We start from the raw sequence: 12,482 nt of genomic DNA, 5'->3' as shown, positions 1-12,482 counted from the left end.
AAAATTAAGAAAACTGAAAGAAATTTTCAGTTATTATAGATTGAAGCATTCTGAAACAAATATGAAACAATTTTACTTGGATGACCTGAAATTAAAGCATATAATTAGTTAGTTACCCAATTGTAGCTAATGACAAAATTAAATTACTAGATCTAAACATCTATCCATTTCTTAAGAAACGATTAACATTTTTAAATAGCCTAAGTGTCCAAATAACATTCACAAAGAATTCACAATAAAACATGATTTTTAAATCTCATTTACATTAATTTATAGGCCAAATGGAAGGAATTTAGTGTTCAATTGCTGTAAATTAATGTCCATTTAAATCAGCTTTCGAGTGGGATCCTGTGGAACTCTGTGGAACGCGCTGGTTTGGAACGTTCCCATTGCGGTAGATTTGTACCCCCATATGCCGAGAAAAATACAGCGGGATATAATGGGGCCCCAAATTAGCTACTCGCAACATAAAACTTTGTATAAAGGGACCTTAAGAAGCCCTTTTTAATGTAAAAATAAACAGCCTACCTTCCGTTGTCCCCTGTATGAAATCCGTCCCGTTGTCGGCGGCCGCGGGTTTAGAGGATAATTTTTAATCTACTATAAAAATTAAATTAACCAATTAAATTTAAAAATAGCTCCAGTGAATGAACCTCCCAGCGATTTTTCGTCAGCAACTAAGTAGGCTGAACAACCTCGATTTGAATAGCCTAGGGAAAATCGCGTTTTAAACCCGCCCCCCTCTCAACGGCGCCAAAATCACGCACATGGGCTGGGACAGGTCTGAAGGTAGGTTTTGCAACATACCTAGAGAAGGCGCTCTCTAATCTGCGGGACAGAAGTCTTTTCGATAAGCTGGTCTCTCACCAGCTCATCAGTCAGTGCTCCAAAATTGCACTTTGCAGCCAGTGCTATCAATGCAGAACCAAATTGCTTCACTGGTTCGCCCTGTCCCTGTGACTGCTGGCGAAACCGGTATCTTTCTATCTGCACACTGGTCTTTGGGATGAAATATTTGCCCAGTGCATTAACAGCAGTACTGTACCCACTCGTTGCAGCACTGTCGAGCTGTGTGAAGATTCGCTGTCCCTCCGTTCCGAGGCAATGCAGCAGAATCGCTCTGCGGCGAATGTCCGAAATGGCCGCCCCGTCCAGGCCACCTGCGATCAGGTAAGTCTTGAAACTTTCATACAAGTGTATCCATGGTACCGGAGGCTCTCCTGGAGTTTCCAAGAATGGAGATGGGGCAGCGAGGGTTAAACCAGCCATCCTCGTCGCCAGATGTTGTGTTAACCATATAACCATATAACAATTACAGCACGGAAACAGGCCATCTCGGCCCTACAAGTCCGCGCCGAACAATTTTTTTCCCTTAGTCCCACCTGCCTGCACTCATACCATAACCCTCCATTCCCTTCTCATCCATATGCCTATCCAATTTATTCTTAAATGATACCAACGAACCTGCCGCCACCACTTCCACTGGAAGCTCATTCCACACCGCTACCACTCTCTGAGTAAAGAAGTTCCCCCTCATGTTACCCCTAAACTTCTGTCCCTTAATTCTGAAGTCATGTCCTCTTGTTTGAGGGCTAAATAATTCACAATCTATATTTGGTGTACAGAACCCGAAGTGTGTTTATTACAAGTCTAACATGACTGCTGCAAAACCACTGCAGATCAAAGATACTAGAGGAGCTATAATCTTTGCTGCAGATCTCCCAGGGAACCCCCTTCGGAAACATTCATCTCGAGGCAGAGCCCTCTAGTGGTGACTCTAGGACACAACACATCCCACCATCAAAGGGATCTACAGGAAGCGCTGCCTCAAAAACGCAGCCAGCATCATGAAAGATCCACACTACCCTGGACATGCCCTCATCTCACTACTATTGTCAGGGAGGAGTCATAGAGTTACAGAGTCTTACTTCAGCCCAACTTGCCCACACAGGCCGACATGTCCCAGCTACACTAGTCCCACCTTTCTGCGTTCGACCCATATCCCTCCAAACCCGCCCTATCCATGGACGTGTCTAACTGTTTCTTAAATGTTGCAATAGTCCTTGCCTCAACTACTTCCTCTGGCAGCTCATACCATACACTCTTTGTGTGAAAACGTTATCCTTCAGATTCCAATTAAATCTTTTGCCCTTCATAGAAACATAGAAACATAGAAAATAGGTGCAGGAGTAGGCCATTCGGCCCTTCGAGCCTGCACCGCCATTCAATATGATCATGGCTGATCATCCAACTCAGTATCCTGTACCTGCCTTCTCTCCATACCCCCTGATCCCTTTAGCCACAAGGGCCACATCTAACTCCCTCTTAAATATAGCCAATGAACTGGCCTCAACTACCTTCTGCGGGAGAGAATTCCACAGATTCACCACTCTCTGTGTGAAAAAAGTTTTCCTCATCTCGGTCCTAAAAGATTTCCCCTTTATCCTTAAACTGTGACCCCTTGTTCAACTTAAACCTATGTCATCTGGTCCTCAATTCCCCTACTCTGGACAAGAGACTCTGTGTATCTACCCGATCTATTCCTCTCATGATTTGAAACATCTGAAAACTGTGACCACCAGGTTCAAGAACAGCTTCTTCCCCGCAACCGTCAGGCTGTGGAACACTGCGCAACACTAAATACAAACGCACCTCGGCACCGATCAACTATGGAGCTTGTATAAGATTGCACTACGTACAGCGGCTTTGCACTATTAGAAATATAATAGTGTTTCTGCCCACAATGTCTTTGCCAAACATGAAACACAGTTAAACCCCTGTCTCATGGTGCGAGTCGACCCACGAGTGACCCCGAGTTTAAAACAAATTAAACTCATGGTAATCACGTACAATTAACGTAGCAGGAACGTCGGAACTCGTGGATGCAACTTAGCGGCTCGTGGCGCTAACGGCACGTACCCGGGAAACTTGTTAACTCTTGAAAATTTTTAAACATGTTTAAAGATTTCCACGAGTCAAATTTACTCTTGAAGACAAAATTTGAAACTTTTAAACTCGTTGTAAGAACGTAGTGGCCCGTGAGTTTACCGTAGGGACTCTTGAGTCTACCGTGGGTTTGGCCTGAGTGCCAGAAATGTTGAAGATTAGTCAGATCTTAATGGGAAATGAATGAATGGATGGATGGATAGGGGTCTGAAATTAACTTGGATACTTTCGATGGGAGAGAGCCGCCAATGAAGTTGAATGTACAGAGCGAAGATGGGGGCTCAAGCATTGATGGGAAGGGTTACGTGAAAAGTGACCATACTGAGGGAATTCCCACGTATATGAAGCAGAGAGAAACGTGAGCTACATAGATTATGTTTGAGCCAGCGAGGAGATATTTCTTCAGATTAGATTAGATTAGATTAGATTATTTAATGACCACACAGTCAAGATGGTGGAATTCAGGTTCAGTACAGGATGTTACAAGGTAGGCTGATTCCCGTCAAACATAACATAAAACACAACATCATACAATATACAGTACATGCATGGGGAGGATATGTGCTGTTATAGTGTGTTCAGAATTCGGATTGCGTGTGGGTAAAAACTGTTTTTAAATCGAGATGTCTTGGCGGACAGTGAGCTGTAGCGCCTTCCTGATGGCAGCAGGTGGAAGATGTGGTGTGCTGGGTGGGAGGGATCAGAGATGATTTTCTTCACCCTTGACACAGACCGTTTGTGATGGAGTGATTCTATTGATGGGAGGGGAGTGCTGATGATTTTGGATGCTTTGTTAACTATGCGTTGTAATTTATTACGGGAGTGAGTGTCTAAACTGCTGAACCAGACTGTAATTGATGAAGTGAGCATGCTTTGGATGATGGCTGTGTAGAATTTGATTAGGAGGTGTTTCCTTACTCTAAACTTCTTGAGCTGGCGGAGGGAGAAGAGTCTCTGGTTGGCTTTTTTGTAGATGTGATTTGAATTGATTTTCCATTTGAGGTTATTGCTTATGTGGGTGCCTAGAAATTTGTATGAGTCAGTGGTGGATATGGGTTCGCCTGAGATGAGTAGGGGGGTCTTGGGTTGTGCCTTACGTCTGAAATTAATGATGAGTTCGTGTGTTTTTGATGTGTTAAGTGAGAGGTTATTGTCTGTGCACCAAGTGACTGCTTTGTGTATTTGAGTGCGGTATTCTGTTTCATTATTGTTCGAGATGAGACCAATGATGGTTGTGTCATCTGCATATTTATAAATTTTAACTGAACTATGCTGGATAATGATTTTACAATGTGAGGTGACATTATAAGCCACGGGATATAGACACAAAATGCTGGAGTAACTCAGCGGGGCAGACAGCATCTTTGGAGAAAAGGAATTGGTAACGTTTCGGGTCGAGACCCTTCTTCAGACTGGTTTTGTGCTGTGCTGTTGCCGTATCTCTGGAGAGAAGTAATGGGTCTCGACCCGAAACGTCACCCATTCCTTCTCTCCAGAGATGCTGCCTGTCCCACTGAGTTACTCCAGCATTCTGTGTCCATCTTCGCTGGCGAGGAACCGTGCGTGCCCTTTGCAAGTTTTCGCTCTCAAACACAGATAGCAGCAGATTATTAGGGGAAGAAACTCGTGTTCATGCCGCACGACGTGTTTGACCATCTGCCCCCGCTACTTAAGGAGCTTGTTCTGAGCGGTAACCAGCTGTGGAGCTTTAACTGGGGCAGGCTTTACCTGCTAGGCTGGTTGGAGCTGCTGGACCTCGGTAGCAACCTGTTGACCACGGTGCCTCGCATGCTGCCCAACTGCACCCAGACGCTGCGTCTTCAACCTCACCTGCAACCAGATCTCCAAGCTGACCAAGGACTTCCTGCGGGACGTGACCTCCCTGCAATACCTGGATCTCAGCTACAATAACCTGAAGACCATCCAGGCCTCCAGTTTCCCGGACAGCGCCATCAAACACCTTCGGGAGGTGCGGCTAAGCGGCAACCACTTTCTCTGCCCCTGCGACGCCAGGTGGTTCGTGTGGTGGATCAATCAGACCACGGTCTACATCCCTTGCCTGGTCACCGATGTCACCTGCACCTCCCCCAAAGCTCACCGTGGCCATGGCGTCGTCATGGTGGACCTGCACTCCTGCGAGTTGGACTACCTGGGCATTGGCCTCTACACTTTCTCCGCCTTGATCACCTTCTTGCTCCTCTATTTGATACTTAAAACAGGCCTTCATTCACGGTGGTGCAGCTGCCTGACAGCGAATGCAGCGTCGGAGACCCGGGTTCGATCCCAACTACGGGTGCTGTCTGTACTGAGTTTGTACGTTTTTTTTTGCTTTTTTTGACAGCCAAGTATTTTAAATGCCATTTATTGCATTGCAGGAATGATAGGCAAGGATTTGATAAAAGCGGTTAATTACATGACAAGAGAAGCATGCAGCTACATAAGAGACACGGAGAAGCTGATCATCGGGGCAGTTCTGTCCATGGTCATGGGAGGCTTTTATAGTAAAATAAAACTGCATGACATATTTATCCATGTGATGATTTTTCTACACGTCGGTAGTCGTTGTTGGCTCAAGAGTAACTCGGGAGAGGAACTTGGTTCATCGCAGAAATGAGAAGTAAATGACAAACTTAGACATACACGTGGGAACTCGTTTAAACTCGTGAACATAAACTTGGAATCTTGTAGACAACCACGAGTTTGATTTTTTCTTTCACTCGGGATCACTCGTGGGTGGACTCGCACCGTGAGACAGGGGCTTTAAAGTAATCTCCTCTGCCTGCGTGTAATGCATATCCTTCCAAGATTGATCAGCTGTGATTGAATGGCGGATGGGCTGAATGGCCTAATTCTGCTCCTATGACATTGATATCCTCTGCGTCGCGGTTTATCTCAGCATTTTAGTAGCTTACCTCCCGCAGGCAATCTGGGAGACTTTGATTCCATCCAGCCCCTCGAGCAGCCGAGGTTTCAGCTCGTCTCTGTCAGAGTTGTGGCCGAGTTGACCGTACGTTCCCGCTCCAAAGGTGTAAACAAGCCCATCCTGACGGAGACACAACTTCCAGGTTTAGGTTGATTATTGTCACGTGTACTGAGGTACCGTGAAAAGCTTTTCTTGCATTCGATCAGAACAGATCAGATGATGCTGTACATAAATACAATCAGTTCAAACTCAAGTACAATAGAGTCAGAGAGTCATACAGGAAACAGGCCCCGTGTCACACCTACACTAGTGCCATCTACACTAGTACCACTCTCCTGCATTTGGCCCATGTCCCTCTAAACCTATCCTACCGTGCACTTGTCCAAACGTTTTTTAAACATTGTGATGATAGGTAGAGCAAAGAGGAAGTTACAAAGTGCAGAAAAGGACACAAAGTGCTGGAATAACTCAGTGGGTCAGACAGCATCTGTGGAAAACATAAACATGAAACAAACCCTTCTTTAGACCAGTCTGAAAAACGGTCCCAACCTCGAAACATCACCTATCATTGTTCTCCAGAGATGCTGCCAGACCTGCTGAGTTACTCCAGCACTTTGTGTCCTTTTGTGTATTAACCAGCATCTGCAGTTCTTTGTTTCTATAGAGTGCAGAATTTAGTTCTCAGCATTGTAACACTGCAGTATCACAGACAAAGTCCAATGTCCACAACGGGGGTGGAGGTGCCACAGTATCTCACATAGGCATACGGTGCTGAGGCTTTACAGGCACATAAACACAATAACACCACAGATGAATAATGAAAGGCCTAGATGGAGTCAAGTCAAATTTATTTGTCACATACACATACAAGATGTACAGTGAAATGATGGTGGCAATGCAGCGGGATTGTGCAAGAACAACAGAACAGAACAGAAGCAGTATTTACATTTTTTTTAAAGTGGATGTGGAGAGGATGTCTCCGCTAGTGGGAGAATCTAGGACCAGAGGGCACAGCCTCAGAATAATAGGACATACCTTTAGAATGGAGATGAAGAGTTTCTTTAGCCAGAGTGTAACGAATCGGTGAAATTCACAGCCACAGGCGGCTGTGAAGGGCTACTTAATGGATATTTTCTAAGCTGAGATTCTTGATTAGTGAGTGTGTCAAAGGTTACAGGGGGAAGGCAGAAGAACGCATTTGAAAGGGAAATACCGATCAGCCATGATCAAATGGCAGAGCGGATTTGCTGGGATGAATGGCCTAATTCCACCCTGGTCTTATGGTTTTGTGGTCTTATAGGCACATCAACCACACAAATACTGATACAGAGCCACAAGGTTGTGCAGGTGCTGGAATCTTGAATGTGCTGGAGGATCTCAGCAGGTCAGGGAATGGACAAGCGACATTTTAGGTTGGGACTCTTCTTTGGCCTGATGGATGGGGAGAAAAAGCTGACAAAGAGAGGTGGGGTTGAGACAAACCCGGCAAATGAGAGGTGGCTACAGATGAGTGAGGTTTGGCCCATATCCTTCTAAACCTGAGAGATGCTGATGCTGAAGTCTTGAGCAGTCTGTAGAAGGGTCCTGACCCGAAACATCGCCAGTCCATTCTGTACACTAGTTCTATCCTACACATGAGGGACAATTTTCAGAGGCCAATTAACCCACAAACCTTCATGTCCAAAGAGTGGATTTTGATCTCTGCTCAAGACGAGTTTCGTTTAATACTATGTTAGTTGTGACTATGGAATAGAAACATAGAATCATAGAAAATTGGTGCAGGAGTAGGCCATTCGGCCCTCCGAGCCTGCACCGCCATTCAATATGATCATGGCTGATCATCCAACTCAGTATCCTGTACCTGCCTTCTCTCCATACCCCGTGATCCCTTTAGCCACAAGGGTCACATCTAACTCCCTCATAAATATAGCCAATGAACTGGCCTCAACTACCTTCAGTGGCAGAGAATTCCAGAGATTCACCACTCTCTGTGTGAAAAATGTTTTTCTCAACTCGGTCCTAAAAGATTTCCCCCTTATCCTTAAACTGGGACCCCTTGTTCTGGACTTCTTCCTGCATCTAGCCTGTCCAACCCCTTAAGTTCCAAGGAATAAAGTTCCTTGTTAAGGAAAAATGCTGTACGGAGTTTGTACGTTCTCCCTGTGACGAGTGTTTTATCCGGGTGCTCCAGTTTCCTCCCACACTCTGAAGTCGTGCAGATTTGTAGGTTAATTGGCTTCTGTAAATTGTCCGTGTGTGTAGGATAGTGTTAATGTAATATAACGTGGTTTTCGCTGGTAGGCGCGAACTAGGTGGGCCGAAGGGTCTGTTTCCACGCTGTAACTCTAAAGTAAAGACTCCTTTTGCCATTGAGGTGTTACCAATGTCCTGGTTGTTACGGGATACATGCAGTGATTCGGGTCCGTGTGACAGGTTACAACAATGATTACGTCTGAAGTGACGGGGACAAACCTTGTTCAGCACAGCAGTGTGGTGGGCCCCACAGGACACCTGCACGACTTTCTTACACTCCAGAAGCTTCACACAAGTGGGATGGTATCGAGCTGTGATGAGAACAGGGTAAGTTATTCAGCCTCCCTCTAATAAATTCATAAGTCATAGGAACAAAATTAGGCCATTCGGCCCATCGAGTCTACTCCGCCATTTAATCAAGGTTAATCTATCCTACTCTCTCAACCTCATTCTTCTGCCTTCTCCCTATAACATTTGACACCCTTACTAATCAAATACCTGTCAATCTCTGCTTTAAAAATACCCAACGACTTTAGACTTTACTTTAGATTTTGGAGGTACAGCACGGAAACAGACACTTCGGCCCATCGAATACGCCCCGACCAGCGATCACCACATACACTAGCACTATCCTACATACTAGGGGCAATTTACTATTTTACCAAAGCCAATTAACCTACAAACCTGCATATCTTTGGAGTGTGGTAGGAAACCGGAGCACCCGGAGAAAACCCACGCAGTCACTGGGAGAACATACAAACTTATTACAGACAGCACCTATAGTCACTATAGAACCCGGGTCTATGGCACTATAAGACGGCAGCTCTAACACTGCGCTTCTGTGCCGCCCTGACGCCACGGCCATCTATGGCAATGAATTCCACAGATTCACCACCCTCTGACTAAAGAAATTCCTCTTAATCTCATATTCTGAGGCTGTGCTCTCTGGCCTAAGACTCTCCCATTGGTTGAAACATCCTCTCCACATCCACTCTATCCTTCCCAATGGTAGGAGTGAATTGAGAGCGTGGCCAGGATGGTGTGGGTCTTTGATGATGATCGGCAACTTGGACACTGCCTCATACAGGACTGATTACACGCGGGGGGGGGGGGGGGGGGGGTCAAGGAGATTCATCCCATGACCTCCCATCTCCTATCACCCAGCTCCTCCCCTGTTTGCATGTTTTCCATGTGACTCCAGTTTCCTCCCACATCCCAAAGACGTGTGGGTTTGCAGGTTAATTGGCCCTCTGTAAATTCCCGCCAGTGTGTAGGGAGCGTATGAGGAAGTGGGGTAACATAGAACTAGTGTGAATGGGTGATCAATGGTCGGCATGGATTCGGTGGGCCGAAGGGCCTGTTTCCATGCCGTATCTCCAAACTAAACCAAACTTCAAGAATATATAATCTTTATATTTCACTGAGGAGAAGGAGCATTTTGCTGTGTGCATTATAGGGCACACAATGCTGGAGTAACTCAGCAGGTCGGGCAGCATTCCTGAAAACCATGGATAGGTGACGTTTTGGGTGGAGACGCTTCTTCATACATCCAGAGAGGGAGGGAGGCCAGTATGGGGGGTCCAAGAGGAGGGGGAAGGTGGGAGATGGGAGAAGGCTCGTCATTGGAGGGGGAAGCTGTATCACTGCCGACCATACAGAATGCACAAAACACACAAATAAATACCGATAAATCAATATATTATGCGAATAATAAGCAACCATAATGATCTCAAATGCATAATTCTATATTCATTATTTAATTTGTTTTAAACGCTGTATTCAGTGTAGAATCTTAATAACTTTCATCGCTCCAACTGCAGTTCTGCAGTGTACCACCAGTGGGAGAGCGGTTACCACAGTTGCTGGTCTCAAGCAACAACAACAACAAGTTGTTCAAGCTGGTCTCAAGCAACAAGCTGGTCTCAAGCAACAACAACAACAACCCTGATTTCTCTGGTGCATTTAATCAAAATACCCCAGAGGGGAACTGCCGGACAAACTTTGACAACAAGTCAAATAAACAGCTTTCAGGTGACATTGAAGGCTTGATCAATCAAGTGGGATTTAAAGAATGAACCGGCAGGATTCTGAAAAGATCAATTTGGACGTTAGGAAGGCAAATGCAACGTTAGCATTCATTTTGTGGGGACTAGAATATAAAGCAAGGATATAATGCTGAGGCTTTATAAGGCACTGGCGAGGCCACATTTGGAATATTGTGAGCAGTTTTAAGCTCCATACATGAGGGAGGATCTGCAAGCGTTGGAGTGGATGCAGAGGAGGTTAAAGAGAATGATCCCAGGGGTGACTGGGTTACGTATGATGAGCGTTTGACGGCACTGGGCCTGTACTCACTGGAGTTTAGAAAGATGAGGGGGGGGGGGGGAATGGAGATGAGGAAGAATTTCTTTAGCTTTAGAATGAAGATGAGGAGGAATTTCTTTAGCCAGGGGGTGGTGAATCTGTGCAACTCATTGGCACAGACGGTGTGGAGCCTAAGTCATGGGGTATTTTTAAAGTGGAAATTGATATGTTAGTAAGGGTGTCAAAGGTTATTGGGAGAAGGCAAGAAAATGGGGTTGGATGGGGAAAATAGATCAGCCATGTTTGAATGGCAGAGTAGACACAAGGGGCCAAATGGCCTAATTCTGCTCCTATGTCTTATGGTCTTAAAAATAGCAAATGCTATAAATACTCAGCACACCAAGCAGCATCTGTGGAGAATGAAACAGAGTTAATGTTTCAAGTTAATCAGGAATGGGAAAGGGAGAAAACAAGCTTGTCTTCAATGGCAGAGATAGGGAAGGTTGGTGGGAACAGGGGGAAAGTTGTAATACGGTGCAGACTAAATGCTTTTAGACATGTCTTGTTAATCTATTGACCTGAGATGTTGATATTGTTCCTCTCTCCACAAGTACTGCCTGACCTGTACTTCCAGCACTTCCTGCTTTTATTTTGGATTTCCATCGTCTGTGTCATTTTGACTTTTCAAAGGTTGTAAGTAGGGGGCGTGAGGTGAAGAGATTGAGGAGAGGAAATCCAAAGGGCAGAAAAGGCCTGCAGGCATCTGAAGGGGCATAGACTGTGGAACAGTGCAGCACAGCAACAGCGAGTAGAGCTGCTGCCTCTTAGCAGCCCAGAGGCCCGGGTTTGTTCCTGACCTCGAGTGCTGTCTGTGTGGAGTTTGTACGTTCTTCCTGTGACCGCATGGGTTTCCTGCCTTCTCCCCATAACCTTTGACACCCTTACTAATCAAGTAATCCTTAAGTAATCAATTCTCCTCGAGACTGCGTGGGTTTTCTCCGGGTGCTCCGGATTCCACCCACATTCCAAAGATGTGCAGGTTTGGAGGTTAATTCATCATCATCATCATCATCATCGTTGAAAACATCAAGGGGCACGGTGCCTTACAATGCTATGTACGACAGCGATCGTAACTTCTACTGAAGTGTGGATGGCCGTTGGCTCACTAGAAGCTCATCCGCCCTTTGACAGGTCTTGATTTTGGTCCTGCTGGAGGTCCACAGCCCCCTCCTCACCTGGCAAACAAGGTGGGGGAGACGGTTTAGTCACCGACTATCCGAACATGGAGCAGGTAGCATGGGATTACATGGTACCCGTGGCGGGGGGAACTCTCCCCTGACAGGTATAGGTTAATTGGCTTCTGTAAATTACCCTTTGTGTGTTGGATAGAAAAAGTGTCAGTGTGAACTTGGTGGGCCGATATACCGTGGGTTTTCACGGTATATTTCTACACTAAACTAAACTAAAATTCCCCACGGCCAGGCCTGGACCCCAGAGATGGGCATGAGTACAATTGGGAAGATCCCCGTCCTCGGTATTCTTACCCTTCACATCGTTTAGACCCAGCTGTCCACGGTGATTTGCTCCCCAAGCGAACACTGTCCCTGACAGAGACACTGCAATGGTGTGGGATCCTCCCGCTGCGATCTGAGCCAAGGGAATACCAGCCAGCGCTGTCACGCGCTGCGGACTGTGTGTGGTACCAACGGCCTCGCCCACTCCCAGTTGACCATTTGTGTTCTTGCCCCACGCAAAGACTTGACCATCTCGGGGGAGAGATAAAAATGAAAACCTTGTCAAAAATTACACGTCAGAAAGTTTATGTCACATCTGCTCACGTATAATTCGATTAAGCTCGTTAATTCTCATTGGATACTTCATATATGGAGGCTTTAGAGAGGGTGCAGGACCGGTTAGTGTAGTTTAGTTTAGTTTAGTTTATTGTCACGTACACTGAGGTACAGTTACAAGCTTTCGCTGCGTGCTATCCAGTCAGCGGAGAGACAATACATGATTATAATCGAGCTGCAACTCTTTGCCAGGGATGATGTGGAGG

At 45.9% G+C, this 12,482-nt stretch overlaps 1 protein-coding gene across 1 annotated transcript in view; it reads right to left on the bottom strand.

Moving 5' to 3' along the window:
- LOC116978984 (probable E3 ubiquitin-protein ligase HERC4) overlaps window positions 1–12,482 on the bottom strand; it is a 76,427-nt gene that overhangs the window by 57,872 nt on the left and 6,073 nt on the right. The window contains exons 4-6 of the mRNA XM_033030365.1: window positions 11,971–12,192; window positions 8,342–8,433; window positions 5,859–5,989 (exon numbers count right to left, since the gene is read on the bottom strand). Coding sequence (XP_032886256.1) covers window positions 5,859–5,989; window positions 8,342–8,433; window positions 11,971–12,192 — 445 coding nt within the window. The remainder of the gene's footprint in view (window positions 1–5,858; window positions 5,990–8,341; window positions 8,434–11,970; window positions 12,193–12,482) is intronic.

Source organism: Amblyraja radiata, chromosome 1 (genome assembly GCF_010909765.2).
Source record: "Amblyraja radiata isolate CabotCenter1 chromosome 1, sAmbRad1.1.pri, whole genome shotgun sequence".
In the NCBI taxonomy this organism is placed as follows: domain Eukaryota; kingdom Metazoa; phylum Chordata; class Chondrichthyes; order Rajiformes; family Rajidae; genus Amblyraja; species Amblyraja radiata.
This window is presented reverse-complemented; position numbering and strand designations above follow the sequence as displayed.